At 33.4% G+C, this 22,170-nt stretch overlaps 2 protein-coding genes across 5 annotated transcripts in view; one reads left to right on the plus strand and one right to left on the minus strand.

Moving 5' to 3' along the window:
• The window catches only part of LOC109335528, a 3,051-nt gene extending 213 nt beyond the window's left edge, over positions 1–2,838 (minus strand). Inside the window, exons 1-2 of the mRNA XM_019571662.1 lie at positions 1,317–2,838; positions 126–1,088 (exon numbers count right to left, since the gene is read on the minus strand). Coding sequence (XP_019427207.1) covers positions 126–1,088; positions 1,317–2,838 — 2,485 coding nt within the window. The remainder of the gene's footprint in view (positions 1–125; positions 1,089–1,316) is intronic.
• Positions 9,249–20,843, plus strand: LOC109336408 (ubiquitin carboxyl-terminal hydrolase 14-like). Of its 4 annotated transcripts, XR_002106349.1 has the most exons (21): positions 12,631–12,857; positions 13,083–13,254; positions 13,830–13,942; positions 14,034–14,373; positions 15,065–15,159; positions 15,998–16,131; positions 16,229–16,285; positions 16,371–16,448; positions 16,688–16,742; positions 16,822–16,863; positions 17,114–17,194; positions 17,860–18,058; positions 18,147–18,204; positions 18,284–18,406; positions 18,576–18,664; positions 18,763–18,852; positions 19,478–19,639; positions 19,723–19,841; positions 19,944–20,073; positions 20,370–20,637; positions 20,763–20,843. XR_002106349.1 is itself a non-coding variant. In XM_019572989.1 (20 exons), exons 1-20 carry the CDS (start codon positions 9,363–9,365, stop codon positions 20,546–20,548), a joined length of 2,430 nt encoding a protein of 809 aa, XP_019428534.1. In that variant the 5' UTR covers positions 9,249–9,362; the 3' UTR covers positions 20,549–20,814. The 4 variants fall into 4 exon arrangements, 3 of the variants coding, with proteins under 3 accessions (XP_019428534.1, XP_019428532.1, XP_019428535.1); XM_019572989.1 differs by lacking the exons at positions 12,631–12,857; positions 13,083–13,254; positions 13,830–13,942 and adding exons at positions 9,249–9,476; positions 9,702–9,873; positions 10,449–10,561 and having other exon boundaries at positions 20,370–20,814; XM_019572987.1 differs by having other exon boundaries at positions 20,370–20,814.

Genomic DNA, 22,170 nt, shown 5'->3' on the forward strand with positions numbered 1-22,170 from the left:
CATCTTCACCACTTCCTTTCTGACTACTTCTTTCATAGTTGGATTCAATCTTCTCTGAGGTTGAGCTACAGGCTTAAAATCATCCTCCATTAGAATTTTATGCATGCAATATGAAGGACTAATACCTTTCAAATCAGCTAGTGTCCAGCCTATTGCTCCTTGATTCTCTTTGAGGACTTCAATCAGCTTTTTCTCCTCCCGTGGTGATAAAGAACCACTAATGATCACTGGCTTTTCAGCTTCACCTTGTAGAAACACATATTTTAAATGGGAGGGTAACAACTTCAATTCCAGTTTCTGGTTAGCCTCCTTGTTGTCAACTGCTTTTTCAATGCTTTCCAATGTTACTTGCTTCGGAGGAATCTCTTTGAGTGAATCAAGATCTTGCAAACATCTTTCAATCTCTTGCTCCTCTTCCTCATTGAACCTTGTGTGCAAGTTTATCAAAGCTTTCTCTAAAGGATCATATGACTGTGGCTGTTTAGTTACTTCATAACACACCTCATCAATAACGTCAATAGAGAAACACTGTCCTTTGTCTTTCGGATATTGCAAGGCCTCAAAAACATTGAAATTTACTTCGTCATCCTGCACTCTTACTTTTAGTTTACCTGCATCCACATCAATCATAACTCTAGCTGTCTTCATGAATGGTCTACCCAAAATCAACGGGACCTCGACATCTTCTTCCATATCCAAGACCACAAAATCAGCTGGAAACATAAACTTGTCTACTTTCACCAGCACATCTTCTACAACACCATGTGGATATTTCACTGACCTGTCTGCTAACTGTAATGACATTCTGGTAGGTCTAGCTTCCAAATCACCAATTCTTCTCAACATAGACAGTGGCATTAGGTTGATACTAGCTCCTAAGTCCAGAAGTGCTTTTCCAAGTGTTAGATTTCCAATAGTAACAGGCAGTGTGAAGCTTCCAGGATCCTTCGCCTTCAGAGGAATGTATTTTTGAATAATAGCACTGCAGCTAGCATCCAGTTCAATAGTCTCCTCCTCTATGAATCTTCTCTTCTTTGTCAACAATTCTTTCATGAATTTAGCGTAGGTAGGCATCTGCTCCAAGGCTTCTGCAAATGGAATATTGATCTGAAGCCTCTTGAATATATCCATAAATCTTGCAAATTGCCTTTCTTTGTCTCTTTTTGTTGGAACATGTGGATAAGGTAAGTCTCTCACAGGTGGAGCTTTTAATGCACTCTTCTCATGGTTTTTCATCTCACTCTCTTTTTCTTTGTTTTTCTCTTTCTCACTCTTATGTACATCCTCACTTTTATTTTTCAACACCTCTTTCTCACTTTCTTCTTTTTCACTCTCAATCTTTTCCTCAACAACAATCACATTCTTTTCACTCAAATTCTCACCAATACCTTTACCTATCATCTTACCACTCCGTGTGGTAATTGCTTTGCACTGCTCCTTCGGATTAGGTTCGGTATTTGCTGAAAATGCTCCTTTATGAGAGTTTGCAAGCTGCTTTGCTAATTGGCCCACCTGGGTCTCCAAATTCCTGATAGATGCATCAGTATTCTTCTGGTTAGCCATCGACATCTGCATAAATTGATTCAATGTGTCCGCCAATTGTGAATTCTGATTTTGTGGCGGTTGTTGATATTGTTGTTGATTTTGTGGCGGTTGTTGATATTGTTGGTTCTGGAATGGTGGTGGCCTGTTAGAAGAAGGTCCGACATCCTGTTTCCAAGGTTGGCTGAAATTTTGATTAGCTCCTCGAGAGTAGTTGTTCTGATACTGACCTTGCCTTGGCTGATTAGACATGTATTGCACTTCCTCCTCCTTGGGCTCACAATTACTCGTAGGATGATCTGGTGTACACGCGTCACATCTATTCACATGCCTCCTGGATGATGATTCTTGCATTTCCTTCAACTGTTTTGGAATATTTGCCAATTGCTTTGTCATTTCTTCCATTTGCTGTTGAAAAAGCTTGTTTTGTGCTAAGATTGCATCATTCCCTGCAAGTTCTATCATGCTTCTTCGTGTGGGAGCTCTACTGTGTTGATCCTGTTGGTCATTGATGGCCATAGACTCAATTATGTCAATGGCTTCTGTTGGAGTTTTAGCCATCAAAGATCCTCCAGATGTGGCTTCAAGGATCAACTTGTGTTGTTGGAGTAAGCCATTTCTGAAAATATGGATTTGTGTCTTTGCATCGAATCCATGGTTTGGACATTTCCTCAACATTGATTTGTACCTCTCCCAGGCTTCACATAAACTTTCACCTGCAAACTGAGAGAAAGTAGAAATAGCAGTTTTAAAATCCAAAAATTTTGATTGAGGAAAATACCTAGCCATGAATTTTTCCTCCAATTGGTTCCAATCCGATAAAATTTGTTGTGGTTGATCAAGGAACCATTCCTTGGCTTTTCCAATGAGGGTCAAAGGAAAGAGTCTCAGAAATACATCTTCCTCCTCATTCTCTGTCACGCCAGCAGTACCACAAAGTTCATAGAACTTTGTAAGATGTGCATATGGATCCTCGCGATCCAGACCAGCGAAAGGGTTGGCATACATCAACTGTACCAATCCAGTCTTCATTTCCGGTGGCCTTTGATTTCCAGTAGGTCTGCCAATTCTGATAATGTTCCTTGGTGTGAAATTGACAAAACCTGGCTTATTGTCATCATTGGTTGCCGCCATTGTTTCTTGATTTGTAGAAGAACTTGAGACAGAAGTTTCTTCTTGTTGCCTTCTCTGCTTAGCAAGTTGTTTTCTCTTCCTGGCTTTGCTGTTATTCTTCCTAGCTGTTTTCTCTATTTCTGGGTCGAATAAGAGTTGATCAGCTGGAATCCTACCTCGCATAAAAAGAAAGATAACACAAATCTAGCCAAGTGGATTAGTTAACAAGCTTATGAAAATGTAAATAAAACTATGTACTATATTCACAATTGCTTAAGATAACAACTAAAGCAATGCTTTGTATTTAGACGCAATTCCCCGGCAGCGGCGCCATTTTGTTGAAAGTTATTTTTACCACTCTACTTTCAAATCCCTTAGGATTCAATTGCAGTATAGTAAAAGGGTTTTATATCGTATCCACAGGGAATTGGTTAAATCAATGCCTTTCTTTAGTAAATTTTCTTAAACAATGAGTTCAGATGGTTTGATGATTGATTTTTGTAACAACTTCAATTGTAAAAATATGCAATATTAAAAAGGATTTATAACAATATGAGAAAACTGTTGGGATTGGGTTTCACTCAATAACTCATCAATATCCTAATGATTCAACATACAAACTTTGGCTTATGCTTAATTTCATCACATCAATTCTTATCTATCTCATTAATCTCTTACATGAGTAGATCAACGATTCCCTAATCTAATTATCAATCTCTTGCATAATTAAAAAGGATAATCGTAATGAGTCCAGATGTAAAATGACAAACAAACTTAATTCTATCTCTAGCAATCACGCTTGTTAGATGAGATAATCTAAATCCGATTATAATATGTAGTTCTCACTCACATATCAAATCTAAATTCATGCCTTAGGTGATCAATCCAAAACATTTATGAAGAACAAGATTAAATCATTGAAATTATCGCATAGAACAGATATTTGTATATAGAAATCAAAATAGATACATCAAAGTTTAGGAGTTACATCCAATCCCAACACAAGGAAATTAGCAATCCATAGCCATGGATGCTTTCAAGCTCAAAGTGAAGATTTAAGAAGAAAGGATAGCTCCAAGATGATGCAGGAACAAATCCACCCCTCCAGTTGATCTTCAATCCAAGCTCTATGTGTTTCCAAAGGTGTTTTTCTAAGTTCCTTAAGTTCTGAGTTTGAGGAAAAATTCTTCTCTCAAAAAAAAAAACTCCTTTACACCTGAACCAGAAAATGGCTTTTATAAAGAGTAGCACGCATAGGGCGCCCAACCCCTTTTCTGGCCGCCCGGGTCCTTGGTTACCCTCACAAGAGGGTTTAGTTCAGTTTAGCAGGGCGCCCAACTCCTTTTCTGGCCGCCCAGCTTGATTTGGACAGAAGCAAAAATGCCCAGCCCTCCTAGAATCAGGCTTGGCGGTTTTGAACGTTCTCCTAATCATTCTGCAAACCTTTTTCTTGTGAGATCTTCAACCTTAAAAGCTCAAAGTGAGATTGGAAACATGCATTAAACATATTCTAATTGTAAATTAGAATTTCTATAAGTTTTAATCAAAAAGTGTATTTTGCATGATATTTTCCATAAGTCAAAACGATAAGTGCTCTAAAATAAACTAGAAAGTACGGTAAAAATGGCACTTATCACCTAACTAACAACATTTTGTGTTTTCACTTAGCAAGTGAAAATAATTATACATTTACAATAAAATCATATAAATGCCAATAGGCAAATGGATCAATGTTAGACATGACAAGAACAAGTCATTTTAATTTAGGAGTTTAGATTTAAACCCCAATAATAGTTCTGAATCTCAATCTTCATTGGTAACAGTGTGTACACCTGTAAAAATTATTCGTAAATAATGTTCTTTTAAAACATTTGTCACCTTGGGCAAAAATAAGAGGATCCTTATGTCGAAAGTCTTCCTGACGAAAGGTTAAGGCGGCGTGTTCCGTTGATGAAAGGATAAGCCAACGACAATGCAAGTAGATAGAGAGTTGAGCTCTGATGTATCCAATACTCGGAGGGGAATTCACACTTGAGGGAGAGATGTTGGGTATTCCAAGTGTGTATGAAGAAGTCTCACATTGGGCAAAAATAGATGAGTTAAAAGAGCATATAAGTGGATGGACCCATAGACCTAATGCCTTAAGGTTTTGGATCAAAATGTGGTGTCAAGCCCACTTATATGCTTCTTTTACTTAGCTCATAGAGGAATGTTGTAACTCATGGATTAGCGGTGGCAATTGAATGAGTTTGGATGGATTTGGATTTGGATCCTAATGGATGGACAGAAAACTATCCACCAATCCATAAAAATCTATTACATCACATTTTTAAATTATCCAATCCATTCATATCCAATGGATTCCAATCCATTCATTCTATCCGTCTATCCATTTTAATGGATTGGATGGATGGATATCCAACCCATTTTTTTTTATTTCAACAAAACAATTTTAATAAAGCAATTTGTAGAAAAAAATTCTTAACAAACACTTTTAAAATTGGCTTTTTTGATAAGCACTTTTAAAAAGGTGAATTTGTGAAGTTTTTTTATAAGCACTCTTATTGGCAAAAATCTCTGGTGCAACATAATTGGCAGGGGTGTAAAAGTTCGGCTTGGTTTTTGACGCAATTTAGTGATGAAATCTAACACAAAGATACGATTTGGTTCTACTCGATTAACCGCAAATTTTATTTAAAACCGTTCATTAACGGTTCGGTTATTTAACTTATTTAAAGAAAATCCTTGAAGAAATAGATGAACAAAATTTGCAAGGTATAGAGTCAACTAAATGAATACTGAACACATCAATAATAAAGTATTTAATACTCTTTCTAGTAAAACAATAATAATTCAACATCTCAACGCACTACAAACTTGAAATTTTAGTCCACAAAATCTTCGACAATGTCCAACAAAATTTAAGAATGACAAACTTGGTACCAATATTTTATTCCAATAGTAACACCTAATACTCCATATCATTAGTAATGTCCTCAAGTTCTTCCTTTATTTTATTTTAGTTTCTTAATTTCTTTATGTAATTAATTTTATCTCTGAATGATGACAAAATGTATACTAGTTTTTTAGTTTTCTTTCTATCTTCTCAATGGATAATAGAGATAATAGATATTTAGGTTTGTTTACTAATTAATTTTTTCTATTTGCATCTTATTAATAGTCTATATGTATTAATAATTCTAAATTCTTAATCATATTTTATCTCCTAACTTTAAAGCTTAACGATTCAAATATAAAATAAAATCATTTTTTAATATGCGGTTCGGTTTTAACGGTTCCAAAATTTATAAAACCGTGAACCAAACGAAACTTAAATGGTTCTAAATAAAAAAATCTGAACCGAACCGCGGAGCTGAACTGAACCGAACCGCATTTTATGGTTCAGTTCAGTTTCAGGTTTAAATCGGAACCGCTTACACTCCTAATAATTGGGACTTCCATAAGTTATATGCAACAGTCTATTATCCTGGAATATTTCATTTTGTTATTATATTATCACATTAGTCAATAACAAAAATGATATATTTATACTTTGCATTAAGATGTTGGGGTTAAGCACTAAGGCCGAAATCATTTATACTTTTTTGATAAGCACTTTTTAAAATCACAATTGTAATTTTCAACTTTTGTAAAATGTGCAGAATTGTGCTTAGAAAGGTGAGAGAGATTTTTTATATTAATATTGAATTAATTGGAAAAATATTTGTTTTTATTTTTTGGATGGATTGGGTATCCATCCAAATGGATATCCATGGATATCCATTGGATATAATGGATGGATTTGAATCTATCCTTTATCAACATTATCTATTGGATTATATCCATTTAAATCCATTAATTCTAACAGATGGATTTGGATGAATTTAATTTGGATGAATTTGGATGGATTTTGGATTATGGATAATTTTGCCACTCTTACCATGGATGAAGATCTTCCAACAGTTATTTGTGTAGGATACAAATAATGTGTATGAGCCAAATAAGAATGAAAATGTTATTTGTGAGTGTGGTTAGGTTACGACCATTCAACAAATCCTGATACAACATAAAACGACACAAAGACCATCAATAGGGATGGCAACGTGCGCGGGCGGGCGCGAGTAGTGCTTTCCCATGCCCAAACCCGTAATATTTGCAGGTATCCGTGTGGGTAGCGGGTATTTGTGGGTACCCAACGAGTTTTTAATTTTAATTATATATTTATATAATTTGTAATAATCAATATATAAAAATAATTGTTACATAAATAATATGATCTTTATATGATAAATTTATGATCATAGTTAAATAGGTATAATTTATTATGAAATATAATAAAGTATATGATATATAATCTTAAAATAATAACAAATATACATAAAAATTTAACTAAAAACTAAATATATAAGTTTGCGGGTACCTTCAGGGCGGGTATCACAAAACTCGCTCCCACTCATAAGCTATTATTGCAGGTATCTGTTGCGGGTATTTTCACGGATACCCACAAATCAAGTTTTTTTGCCATCCCTAACATTCAGCATAATTTGTGAAGCCATTTCCTTATAATTTATCATAAAGAATATGGATGCGATTATAATAATTATGGATATAAATCAAATAAAAGAGGATTGAATTGTTGGTCATCCATGCTTACAGGTAAAAAAATGTGTGAAGCTTTATTCAAAGAGTAAAGAATCACACTTTTATGAGAAAAGTGTCTAAGTAAAAGTTAAGGTGAAAATAGAATACTATAAATCATGATCATTATATAAAAGTTCCGAAAGTTAGAAAAAATACGAAGTGGCTATAAAAAAAGGTAAGTAAAGCTAAATATAAAGTGCATAATATGTTATATAAATCTCTCAAGTACAGATAGGAAAGAAATATCTATAGACTTACAAATAGAAAGGAAAGAAGGACAAAAGACTTGAACATAGTAAAATGCATTATAGATGAAGATTAAAAAGTCTTTGTGAATGACAATGATAAGAAAGGAAGATGGAATAACTATTTTCACAAGATTTTCAACGATAAACATAATTCCTTACTTTTTGATAGACTACACACGAAAAGGAGGATCAAATTATATTTTTATCCTAGAAATCTAAGTTGGAGGTGAAAAAAGCTTTGAAAATGGTGGAGAGTGAGAAAGCGGTTGGATCAGAACCTATTGAAGCCTAGAAGGTTCTAGGAGAACAACATATTAGATGACTCACAAAGTTGTTTAATGAGATCATGAAGTCTAAGAAGATATCAGACAAGTGGAGGAAAATAGTTTAATTCATATTTATAAGAACAAGGGCGACATAAAAAAATTGTGTAAACTATAAGAATATTAAGCACTGAAAATCAATTTATTTTTAGCCGGGAGGTCGACTATGAAGACTATATAATTGCTACAACGGTTAATGGAAAGATATTGATGAAATAAATGAGCTTGCATATGATCTTCATTGATTTGGAGAAGACTCATGACAAAAAGTGTAAAGAGGTCTTTAGAGAAAAAAATATGTTTGAATTGCTTATATTCAGCCATCAATGATATGTACGATGGTGTCAATACCCTACTTGTTTATGTTAGTCTTGGATGTGCTCATTAATGAAAGAATTAAATGCAAGATTCGATAAAAGAATTAAATGAGAAATTAGAAATGTGGAGACAAACTTTAAAACCACATAAATTTTGTATAAGTTGAAATATGACATAATATATGGAATGTAAATTTAGTAAGAGGCAGACGAATCTTATTGTAGAGATAAATATTGAGGATCATATCATACCACAAGTCACTATATTTAGGTATCTTTAGTCAATCATACAAGAGTAAAAAAAACCATCAACAGGCTCTTTCTCCTCGCTTTTTTCATCGAATAGTGTCGTGCTCTAGGATAAGAAGCCAATTAGAAATCCTTTATTTTATCAGCACAATCACTCTTTTGTTTTTTGGAGAAAAAATATCTTTATCAATATACTCTTTTTTGTACACATTTATCGTCATCCCATAATGGAGAATAGTTATATAGTTAGGACTAGTAACAAAAATAAATCAAAAATATATTCTTGGCAAAAGCTTTTCCCACATCGAGCACAAATTGATTTTTAACATACAATCAAAAGACGGGATGACTCAACTGTCTTCCAAAAAGAGATGCTGCTATGTTGAAGAGACAATTATCCCACTTAAAAACATATATGAGTAACATTAAATATATGACAGGTTTGCCCAATATTGTAATAATCGTTGATCAGCAGGAAAAATATACAGCTCTTTGAATTCCAACATTCTCATTACTATAAGATCTTCAATGTCATATAAGACTCAATATTAGACCACAAAATATCAACAAGAAAATAGACTTATGTAGTAGAGATGATAATATTATTTTAGATGTTGAATTATAAATGAATACATTATGAAAAAAGTTTTAATAACACCAATTGAAGCAAAAATCAAATAAAGGTAAGTTAATTCCTAGAGGTAAATGGAAATGAAAAAAAGGTATAAGTGAAATAATTAAGAAAAATTTAGAAATAAATACTAATTAATTAAATATTAGTTCAATACATATAGCACACCTACCTTTAAAAAAGTTTTATTAAACATTAAACTAAAACCTCCCCTTTGCTTCTTCTTCTTCTTCTTTTCTCTCACTCTCTTAAGACTGAAACCGAAGACCTTTTTTGTTCTTTGCTTAGGGTTTCGGCAATGATGGAATTGGATCCTATGGATTTGCTTCGTTCAAATCTCTCTCGAGTTCGAATCCCTGAACCCACCAATCGCATCTACAAGCAAGAATGCTGCATATCTTTCGAAACTCCTGTAATTCAATTCTTCTCCATTTCCCCCCTTTTATCATTTCTACTTAAAAAATCAACTTTTTTATGATTTTTAGCTTAACATAGATATTTACGTAAATGGGTTTCTAAAAAAAATCAAGTTAGCATTATTTTTCATTGGAAGTTTGTTGCATTTTTTGTGTAGAGCTTCACAAATTATATTGAATTGATGCATGTTGGTTGTGGTATTTATTGATGAATTTTTCAGAGATCAGAAGGTGGATTGTTCATAGACATGTTCAATTTCCTTGCTTTTGGGAAGGAATGTGTTTCTTGGAATTTTGAGAAGACTGGTAATCCTGTTTATTTGCATATAAAGCAGACTAAGAAGATAGTTCCAGAAGACAGGCCTTCAAAGAAACCCACTCTTTTGGCTATAGGTATGTCAATCTAGTCTTGTTTGTCCATGTCATCATCATACATTTCACATATCATGATTAAACATTCTCTTTAGAAATGAATGCATTAGATAGAAAGTCGGGGTAGAATTTACTGTGGAAAAGGTTTTAGGATCTTTGGGCATGTATTTTGAAGACCTGTATATGTCCTTGAAAGGAGAGTAGATTCGAATTAGATGGAGGGTAGGTCAATCGCTAAAGGCAGGGGCAGACCAAGAAAAGTTCAGGTAATCCTTTATAAGGATTTAGATGTGAATGTTTTGTCTATAGATATGATTTACAATAGAACATTATGATGTCGTTTGATTCATGTAGTCACCATTAACTGGTGGGAAAAAGGCTTGGTTGTTTTGTTGTTGGGTATGTTTTGATTCAGTTGCTACTTAACTTTTGAGTATGTTTTGTTTCATGTATGTATTTCCTTATGGTCGAAATGAGATATAGCTTGCTATGATATTCTAGTTGTTGGGTTGTGAAGTCATCATTTTCCCTGTCTATTTAAAAATTGGTTTTTCTTTTCTGAATGGCACATTTTTACTCACCTTATTAATTTGTAGGTGTTGATGGGGGATTTGATAACAATGACACTGAATATGAAGAAACTCGTAGTATAGTTATTTTGCCTGACTATGTATCTCTTCCATTCCCTTCAGTGGAATTGCCAGAGAAGGTGCCAGTTTCCTTCTATTTATGATATTGCTTTGTTTGTTCCCCCTCACCTTTTTTTTGAGGAGAGGTTGTATGCTGATGGATATAAATCAAATAAAAGAGGATTGAATTGTTGGTCATCCATGCTTACAGGTAAAAAAATGTGTGAAGCTTTATTCAAAGAGTAAAGAATCACACTTTTATGAGAAAAGTGTCTAAGTAAAAGTTAAGGTGAAAATAGAATACTATAAATCATGATCATTATATAAAAGTTCCGAAAGTTAGAAAAAATACGAAGTGGCTATAAAAAAAGGTAAGTAAAGCTAAATATAAAGTGCATAATATGTTATATAAATCTCTCAAGTACAGATAGGAAAGAAATATCTATAGACTTACAAATAGAAAGGAAAGAAGGACAAAAGACTTGAACATAGTAAAATGCATTATAGATGAAGATTAAAAAGTCTTTGTGAATGACAATGATAAGAAAGGAAGATGGAATAACTATTTTCACAAGATTTTCAACGATAAACATAATTCCTTACTTTTTGATAGACTACACACGAAAAGGAGGATCAAATTATATTTTTATCCTAGAAATCTAAGTTGGAGGTGAAAAAAGCTTTGAAAATGGTGGAGAGTGAGAAAGCGGTTGGATCAGAACCTATTGAAGCCTAGAAGGTTCTAGGAGAACAACATATTAGATGACTCACAAAGTTGTTTAATGAGATCATGAAGTCTAAGAAGATATCAGACAAGTGGAGGAAAATAGTTTAATTCATATTTATAAGAACAAGGGCGACATAAAAAAATTGTGTAAACTATAAGAATATTAAGCACTGAAAATCAATTTATTTTTAGCCGGGAGGTCGACTATGAAGACTATATAATTGCTACAACGGTTAATGGAAAGATATTGATGAAATAAATGAGCTTGCATATGATCTTCATTGATTTGGAGAAGACTCATGACAAAAAGTGTAAAGAGGTCTTTAGAGAAAAAAATATGTTTGAATTGCTTATATTCAGCCATCAATGATATGTACGATGGTGTCAATACCCTACTTGTTTATGTTAGTCTTGGATGTGCTCATTAATGAAAGAATTAAATGCAAGATTCGATAAAAGAATTAAATGAGAAATTAGAAATGTGGAGACAAACTTTAAAACCACATAAATTTTGTATAAGTTGAAATATGACATAATATATGGAATGTAAATTTAGTAAGAGGCAGACGAATCTTATTGTAGAGATAAATATTGAGGATCATATCATACCACAAGTCACTATATTTAGGTATCTTTAGTCAATCATACAAGAGTAAAAAAAACCATCAACAGGCTCTTTCTCCTCGCTTTTTTCATCGAATAGTGTCGTGCTCTAGGATAAGAAGCCAATTAGAAATCCTTTATTTTATCAGCACAATCACTCTTTTGTTTTTTGGAGAAAAAATATCTTTATCAATATACTCTTTTTTGTACACATTTATCGTCATCCCATAATGGAGAATAGTTATATAGTTAGGACTAGTAACAAAAATAAATCAAAAATATATTCTTGGCAAAAGCTTTTCCCACATCGAGCACAAATTGATTTTTAACATACAATCAAAAGACGGGATGACTCAACTGTCTTCCAAAAAGAGATGCTGCTATGTTGAAGAGACAATTATCCCACTTAAAAACATATATGAGTAACATTAAATATATGACAGGTTTGCCCAATATTGTAATAATCGTTGATCAGCAGGAAAAATATACAGCTCTTTGAATTCCAACATTCTCATTACTATAAGATCTTCAATGTCATATAAGACTCAATATTAGACCACAAAATATCAACAAGAAAATAGACTTATGTAGTAGAGATGATAATATTATTTTAGATGTTGAATTATAAATGAATACATTATGAAAAAAGTTTTAATAACACCAATTGAAGCAAAAATCAAATAAAGGTAAGTTAATTCCTAGAGGTAAATGGAAATGAAAAAAAGGTATAAGTGAAATAATTAAGAAAAATTTAGAAATAAATACTAATTAATTAAATATTAGTTCAATACATATAGCACACCTACCTTTAAAAAAGTTTTATTAAACATTAAACTAAAACCTCCCCTTTGCTTCTTCTTCTTCTTCTTTTCTCTCACTCTCTTAAGACTGAAACCGAAGACCTTTTTTGTTCTTTGCTTAGGGTTTCGGCAATGATGGAATTGGATCCTATGGATTTGCTTCGTTCAAATCTCTCTCGAGTTCGAATCCCTGAACCCACCAATCGCATCTACAAGCAAGAATGCTGCATATCTTTCGAAACTCCTGTAATTCAATTCTTCTCCATTTCCCCCCTTTTATCATTTCTACTTAAAAAATCAACTTTTTTATGATTTTTAGCTTAACATAGATATTTACGTAAATGGGTTTCTAAAAAAAATCAAGTTAGCATTATTTTTCATTGGAAGTTTGTTGCATTTTTTGTGTAGAGCTTCACAAATTATATTGAATTGATGCATGTTGGTTGTGGTATTTATTGATGAATTTTTCAGAGATCAGAAGGTGGATTGTTCATAGACATGTTCAATTTCCTTGCTTTTGGGAAGGAATGTGTTTCTTGGAATTTTGAGAAGACTGGTAATCCTGTTTATTTGCATATAAAGCAGACTAAGAAGATAGTTCCAGAAGACAGGCCTTCAAAGAAACCCACTCTTTTGGCTATAGGTATGTCAATCTAGTCTTGTTTGTCCATGTCATCATCATACATTTCACATATCATGATTAAACATTCTCTTTAGAAATGAATGCATTAGATAGAAAGTCGGGGTAGAATTTACTGTGGAAAAGGTTTTAGGATCTTTGGGCATGTATTTTGAAGACCTGTATATGTCCTTGAAAGGAGAGTAGATTCGAATTAGATGGAGGGTAGGTCAATCGCTAAAGGCAGGGGCAGACCAAGAAAAGTTCAGGTAATCCTTTATAAGGATTTAGATGTGAATGTTTTGTCTATAGATATGATTTACAATAGAACATTATGATGTCGTTTGATTCATGTAGTCACCATTAACTGGTGGGAAAAAGGCTTGGTTGTTTTGTTGTTGGGTATGTTTTGATTCAGTTGCTACTTAACTTTTGAGTATGTTTTGTTTCATGTATGTATTTCCTTATGGTCGAAATGAGATATAGCTTGCTATGATATTCTAGTTGTTGGGTTGTGAAGTCATCATTTTCCCTGTCTATTTAAAAATTGGTTTTTCTTTTCTGAATGGCACATTTTTACTCACCTTATTAATTTGTAGGTGTTGATGGGGGATTTGATAACAATGACACTGAATATGAAGAAACTCGTAGTATAGTTATTTTGCCTGACTATGTATCTCTTCCATTCCCTTCAGTGGAATTGCCAGAGAAGGTGCCAGTTTCCTTCTATTTATGATATTGCTTTGTTTGTTCCCCCTCACCTTTTTTTTGAGGAGAGGTTGTATGCTGAAGATGAGTTTCAGGTACGGTTGGCTGCTGATGGCATCTTACTAGCTGAGGGTGCTGAACGGAAAGAGCAAGTTGCAGCTTGGACTGCTGCAGATACGAAACAAGTCAGTGCCTATGCGGTGAATTTGCAACAGATTGGCGATGGTGTTTTTATTCCTCCGTCTGGGTGGAAATGTTCTCAGTGTGACAAAACGGACAATCTCTGGCTAAATCTGACTGATGGAGTGATTCTTTGTGGGAGGAAAAACTGGGATGGAAGTGGTGGAAACAATCATGCCATTGAACACTACAAAAAGACAGGCTACCCTCTTGCTGTAAAGCTCGGGACTATCACTGCTGATATTGAATCAGCAGGTGATGCCTCTTGCATTATATTGTGTTTTGGCATTATTATATTCCTATTAGTTTCTACTTGTATATCATGATTAAGTTTGTGTGAATTATGCAGTTTACGCTAAACATTTTTGCTCACTGTATTAATGGGCTTCAAATAATAATGAAAAATAGTTTAAATTTCAACTTGAATATCTTAATCCTAGTAACAGTGGCATTCCTTATAAATAGAGAATGCAATTAGAGAGTATTAGGGAACATAAACCTAGTCATTGGGTGGGGGTTTAAAGTTAGTTAGTATGCCTCAAGGACAATGGAATCATTTTAAGGTAATTTAAGGCTTGGAAAATTCTGTACATCCTGTATGTTATTTTTGACTATTTTAAATAACCCTTTTTTCTTAGTGTGTCTTTGCTTATCCCAGAATAAAGGATTTGATTTTATATAGCACAGTTTTCTTCAAGATTTACTTTGAATGCTAGATGCCAACATGTAAGTTTTGCAATGATATGTTGGAGTGAAGTGACAACTTACAAGTCATTATGCTAATCAAGCTTTAAAATTTGTTATTTAGACCCAGTTGTGTCCCTGATCTTTTTGTCCTGGTTCAGTTTTAAACAATTTAATTTACAATATGTACTGTGAAGTAGATGCTGACTTTATTTTATTTACAATATGTACTAATTATGGATAATGTATTGTGGTAGGTCAGATGTTTACTCCTATCCAGAGGATGATAGCGTCTTGGACCCACTGTTAGCACAACATTTGGCATTTTTTGGCATCGACTTCTCATCACTTCAAAAGGTTAATTGTTTATCTTAAATTGATATCTTTCATGAGTTACCTAGGCTCTCCAACCTAAACTGTTGCCTTTATGACTTTTTGCAATAACATGACACTAGCATTTATCAATTATCATATTGCCTGCTTTCACAAGATAGAATAATAACTCATGATACAGTCTTCATACATTTTTTTGGAATAATTCAGAACTTGATGGTGCATTTGAAAGATATGTATTACACTTTGTTCATTCTAATAGATCAATGTTTTATGTGGTAGCCATAATCCTACGTTGGACCCCTTGTACTTGTGTATGATTACATGCTTCATTTCCTTTTTCTGAATCACTTCTTTTGATAATGGTGATAATGGAAAAGTTGCATATCTCATGGATCTAGGGCATGCTTGCTCTTTGGAATCAGAAAAGCATTTCTTAAAACTATGGGTATTTGGTGCTGCAGTTTTTCTTACTGTAATTTTTGCCGCGTGAATATACAAACGATGAGATCAAAATACTATCATCTTTCCTGAGATTGAACGTTTGAGTTGAGTTGATGGGTGGTGATCATTTTGTTGCTAAGCTTTAAAATGTAAATGCATCAACAACAACCAAGCCTTTGTCCCATTGGATGGGGAAAAAACAGGCCTAGTATTTGGAATATATTGAACAATGATACGTTTCCAGATACTAGGCCTGCCTTTTCCCTATCTAAGAGGACTGGGTTAGTATGATAGATTTTGACGGATGCTTAAGAATTTAATTTTCGCATTTTACTTCCTAACATACTTGTGTAAGAGTAAGCTTACCATAAATTAGATATTGTCATAATTCTTTTAAATTATTATATTTTATATTCAGACTGAATTAACGACGGCTGAAAGAGAACTTGATCAAAATACCAATTTTGATTGGAATCGAATTCAAGAAAGTGGACAGGAAGTGGAACCAATTTTTGGACCTGGATATACAGGATTGGTCAATCTTGGAAACAGGTAGAGTTGGTCTCTGTTGACTTCTGTTTCTACTTATTATAAACTTATAATGTACTTTTCTTATGGTTCTTTGTGTCATGATTTTTCTTTCCTCCAGTTGTTATTTGGCAGCAACTATGCAAGTTGTGTTTTCAACACAATCCTTCTCTTCAAGGTCTGTTCATTTCTATAATATTCTTGTGAACTGTTTGAACATTCTTTTCCATTTGTGCTTCAATTTATCTTATGATTGTTCCTAGGTACTATATAAGCCAAAATTTAAAGAAAGCATTTGAGGCGGCTCCCGCTGATCCAACTGTGGACCTGAATATGCAGTTGTAAGTAACTAGATTGATTCAATCTCTTTTTTATTAGTAATGTTTTGTTATCTTTTTATAGATTGTTTTGGTTATGAATATAAATAATTCATATTTATACAGTAGTTGCATTTTCTAGTAGAGCATTTTGCTTCCTCCATTAAAGAAAATGTTAGGAAAATGAGGTACATCAATGCATACATATTTCTTTCACGGATAAAAACCATCAAAAGTGAATATTGGTTCCGGTTTTACTTCAGGACAAAACTGGCTCATGGTCTACTGTCTGGTAAATATTCTATTCCAGCATCTGAGGTATGCAATCTTATCTGTGTATTTCTCTCAAACTTCTTTGGAGTCTTCAGTATTCTCATGTTACCTTTTTTTCATCCAGAATGATGAAAATGCAAACGTTGCTTCTTCAACCAAGACTGATGTAAGCTTTATAACCCTCTGCAAGCAAATTTTCTCTTGTGTATGTATTGAAATGGTTTTCCAAATGAGCTTTGTTTGACCAGAATGGGTTGAACATGTTGCTATGATTTTAGTTTAAGTATCAATTTTGATGTAAAAGATTTATGTTATTGAATATTCTCAACTTCTAATCCTTTTTCATTTTATTGTTTCTTATTCTTATGAGTTTTCTTTGCTCATTTTTTCTGTTTGCCCTTGTTTTCAAACATTAGAATCAGGAAGGGATACCCCCACGTATGTTTAAAGCTGTAATTGCTGCTAGTCATCCTGAATTTTCATCTATGCGGCAACAGGTTTGTTTAGTAACTTTATTTTCTGAACATGAATTGTTGGTGTAAGAAGTGTTGGATACTAATTTAAGTACTAAATCAACAAAGACTCCATAAAATCCTAACTTAACTTTCATAAACTAATTTAAATCATATATGAACATATGGACTAAATCAATTAAATCATATAAGAACTAAAGAGTGAAGATTGAACCCACAAATTGCTGTTGGATAAATTCAGAACCAACTTGGAATCATTGACTACTATTGTGAAAATAAACCCTATAAAGCTCATCCACACATGTTCTGGATGTTTATGTTACCTCAACTAAATGGAAAACCTGGTGAGCATTGCGCATGTTCAATTTAAGATCCATTACCTATAGAGTATAGAAACAAAGCATAATTACTCATTGAACATAGAAATGTAAAATCCCTTATCTGAAATCTGTGTCGTAGTAATTTTTTAAAGATATAAACCGAGTTGTGAATGATTTTACAATTTTTTTCTTCTTTATTGTGGAACATCTAACAAGTTTTAGTTATCAAATTGTTAAACCTCAATGGTTTTTTAGGTGTTGAAATGCAATTTTAATAACCATGTTTAATATAGTTAATGTTTATTTTCTCTTTTTTAGAGACATATTACTTGGCTATCTTCTTACTGTTTGATTCCAACTTCATGTTAGGATGCTTTAGAATTTTTCCTTCATTTTATCGACCAAGTTGAACGAACTCATAGTGGGAAAGCTGAACCGGATCCTTCAAGGAGTTTCAAGTTTGGTATAGAAGATCGAATCATGTGTTCATCTGGAAAAGTTGCATATAATAGAAGGAATGATTACATTCTTTCCCTTAATATCCCATTGCATGAAGCAACTAACAAAGGTGAGTTTTTAAGTATTCAAGCTTGAGTCAACTGAGAAATCTTGGGGTTCTTCTGCCTAATGATTGTACTTTTTTTTTTAAATTTCAGAAGAATTAGAATCCTTTCACAAACTGAAAGCTGAGAAACTTTCTGAAGGAAAGGAACTGTAAGTTCAGATGTTAAGGAATCTTACTGTTTTCTTTATCTACATATCCTGGCTCTACTGATCATATTTATTCTGATAGGTCCAGCGATGAGGTTGTACGTCCAAGGGTGCCTTTAGAAGCTTGCCTTGCAAACTTCTCAGCTCCCGAGGAGATACATGATTTCTACAGCACCGCCTTGAAAACAAAGACAACAGCTTTGAAGTAAGAATTCTGAATTTTATAAATTATGTTAAATTACAATGACACACACTTGTATTTGACAGAAGTTACATTGGTTATTTCCTGGCTTGGGTTTTGAGAAGTTTAACCTATTAATGTCACTGATAAGCTAATATAACGATTTTCTGGTGTTACATTATTTAATCTATAGGACTGCTGGTCTGACATCATTCCCTGATTATCTGGTGTTACACATGAGGAAATTTGTCATGGAGGCAGGATGGGTACCCAAAAAGCTTGGTACATTTTGTGTCACTATTTCGTCTTTTTTTTACTTCACTAACTTCTATTTTTAACATTTTCTCTATATATTGTAATGAGAACTTCTCTTCTTTCAGATGTGTATATAGATGTTCCTGATATTATAGATATTAGTCATATGCGTAGCAAAGGTCACCAACCGGGGGAAGAGCTGTTGCCAGATGCAGGTATGTGATTTTATTTGTTCAGGAGATAATGGAGATATTAATAGAGTAATACGGATAATTTGGTTCAAATACATCTGAAGATGAAAAGCTGTCAAAACTAGCTTACTTTTGTTTATTGAATTGGTTAGAATATATGAAAATATATCATAATATCTTAAATTATCTTATAGAGAATATCTAGATAATACTTAGATATAGAGACTATCTCATATTATGATGATTATATCTTAGATTTCTTTGGAGTATCTTAGAAGATCTCTTAAGATCGAGATTACTTTATTTTATCCTTTATGATTTGTTTTGATTGAAAAGCGGAAATGGGTAAACGAAATAAGCCCCAAGAATTTTAGTCAGTCTCTCATTTAATCTATTTGCAACGGAACTTCTCCATTTCTATATTAATAAATAGAGATAGATAATGTCCAATAAAGAGCACTGTTGATAATCCTTATTCTTTGTGAGGGTATTTTAGTTAACTAACAAACTTTGCTTCTCATCAGTGTTTGCAACTAGTAGTGTCTCATGGACTTGTGCCTCTTTCATCTGAATAACTAATTACTGTACTATTTTAGTTGGAATAAATCTGAACTTGTGCAAATGTCTTGCCATTTTTTGTATGTCACAGTACCCGAGGAGGATTCAAAACCTTGGGTCAATGAAGAAATTGTCTCACAGCTGGTTTCCATGGGCTTTAACCATATTCATTGTCAGAAAGCTGTAATAAATACCTCAAATGCTGGTGTAGAAGAGGCCATGAATTGGTTGCTATCTCACATGGACGATCCAGGTATGTGGGATTAAGGCTTAGTTGTGGTTGTTGTTGTACCTCTTAATACATGAGATGATGGATGTATTTTTTTTAATTCTTAGATATTGATGCTCCTATTTCAAAAGGGCAAGGCTCTCAGAGTGTTGACCAATCAAAAGTTGATACTCTAATTTCATTTGGATTTCAAGAAGATGTTGCTCGAAAGGCACTGGAGGCTTCGGTAATTTCCTCTTTTAACGTTTCCCCTTTTCTCCAATGGCTGAGATTAGATTGGGTAAACTATTTTCCGAACGCCCTCTAAATAGAAATGCTTGCTTTGTAGAATGGTGACATTGAGAAAGCAACAGATTGGATATTCAGCAATCCTGATGCATCAGTTTCTAGTATGGATGCTACCTCATCAAACACTACATCTGTTCCAAATGGTGCTGACTTACCCGATGGGGGAGGAAGTAAGTTACTTACGTTTACATCTTAGTTACTTTGTTGTTTGATTATGTATGTAGCACAAATACTTCAAATTGTTCGTCACACCGAATACATGTCATATTAGATGCTTGGATACTTTTTAGATACTTTTTCGTTTGCATATTTTTCAATTACTTTATGAATTTGTTGCATATCAATTTATCTATATCGTATGTATCTATGTCCTGTATCCATATCATTCTCTTTCCTATTAATCAGCAGCTTATTATTTTGACATTTTGGCACTGTTGATTGAACCTTGCCTTTTGGCTTTCCACAGAATACCGACTTATTGGAATCGTTAGCCACATTGGAACCTCAACACAGTGTGGTCACTATGTTGCTCACATCCTAAAAGATGGTAGATGGGTTATTTTTAATGACAACAAGGTTGGAGCATCCATTAATCCTCCAAAGGACATGGGATATCTTTATTTCTTCGAGAGGCTTAGTGATTAAACTAGATTGTGTTAAAAAGTATTGAACATTGAAGAACATTTCAAGTGTAAAGAGAGGCACAGTGCATTTTAGAATGGGCACAATCAACTATGGGATACATATTTGCTTCCCTTTGTCTTAGTGTTTGGTGGCATACATGGTAAACAATCCTCATTTGACTTGATCTGTATTTTTATGTTAACCAGTAAGTGCACCATTCTGGGAACTAGGACACACATGAATTGACCCTTCTTTGATCTTTTAGAAATTGTGAGTTCATTGTTACATTTCATTGTTACAAATGAGATGAGAGCTACTTGGCATGTAGCATTTACAGCACTAATGCACTATGCTACACAGTTGATGCATTTGGTTGTGGTCTCGAAATTGATCCTGCCGATATATGATCGCTAGCAATGCTTAGCTCATCTTGCTTAGCAAGGTGGTTGGGATAGGTTGATTACTGTATCGATTCATAGGTCATCCTGCTTAGAAAGGTGGTTGAGATCGGTTGATCATCGGCATCGCAGGTCAACTCAGTAGTGATTCTTTGGTGCCCGAGTAACTCTCTGGAGTGGATGTCCTTACTCTGTGGAACTAGACAGATGCCTGAAAATAATAATTTGTGGGTCTTGGGTGTTGCACCTTCCTCCGATGTTTCTATCTCGGCTGCCACCATAGCTTGCTCTTGACCTTTCTTTGTTGGTCTAAGTCAACTTTGGCTTCTCCAACTTCTTCATATTGCCCTTGGGGTATTCTCATGGTTGCACACCAAAAAAGAAGACAAAACTCTTCTAATATGCAACTATTGAGATAGTTTCTATACTCAAATTAAAGACATAGATTTCTAAAGTTTATCTCATCATCCTTCTATTTATTTTTCTCCATTCTTCAAACATGATAATATAATAAAAGGGTACCTAATGTAGAAATATACTAAGCAACAATGTCACTGTTACTCAAAATCACCCTCAAATAGGACAATATAATGAAGAAAAAACTATATATCATAACAGTAATTCTTGGTTATGTTCAATAAACTCATCAATACTAATGTCAAAGATGTTAGAACAAAAGTTCAAGCTTGAACTTTAGGGTCAGTTTGTGAGTTGGATTTTGGAGGGTAAAAATCGGAAATGAAAAATTTGAAAGTCATGAACATACACTTAGAACATTTCTATCACAAATCAGTAAAGTTTACTTTTACACGTACCTTCAATTAATATGACATAATATAGTTGATAAATACATGACTTTTATATCAATAGTATATTAATTCCCATCATATTTACTTACAGTTTAATAATTTATGTATCCGTTATGTATTTTATTAATATGTATTGATTGTGAACAATACACTTATTGTTATCATTGACAATTGGGATGGATATAATATGAAAAATGTGTTCATCTATCTTAAAGGCTCACTCAACATACTTTCTTAGCTAGTGAGCATTTTAAATGGGTAAAATTGGTGGTCCACAGATATTATTAGAGAAAATATTAAGCATGAAATATGCAAAATGTATATGTATTTTGTAAAATGTGAGAAATTGCTCTTTGTTTGTTATATATGGATTTGTATATCAAATTTAAGAAAAAATATTATTTTCTTATTATATATATATATATATATATATATA

This window comes from Lupinus angustifolius, chromosome LG20 (genome assembly GCF_001865875.1).
Source record: "Lupinus angustifolius cultivar Tanjil chromosome LG20, LupAngTanjil_v1.0, whole genome shotgun sequence".
Lineage (NCBI taxonomy): Eukaryota > Viridiplantae > Streptophyta > Magnoliopsida > Fabales > Fabaceae > Lupinus > Lupinus angustifolius.

Bases quoted from the DNA above. Each gene is read 5' to 3' on its own strand.
- LOC109336408 (XM_019572989.1), top strand. From the start codon at position 9,363: ATGATGGAATTGGATCCTATGGATTTGCTTCGTTCAAATCTCTCTCGA. The intron at 15,160-15,997 runs GTTAATTGTTTA...TTTTATATTCAG, and splicing joins ACTTCTCATCACTTCAAAAG to ACTGAATTAACGACGGCTGA. The intron at 16,449-16,687 runs GTAAGTAACTAG...GTTTTACTTCAG, and splicing joins GTGGACCTGAATATGCAGTT to GACAAAACTGGCTCATGGTC.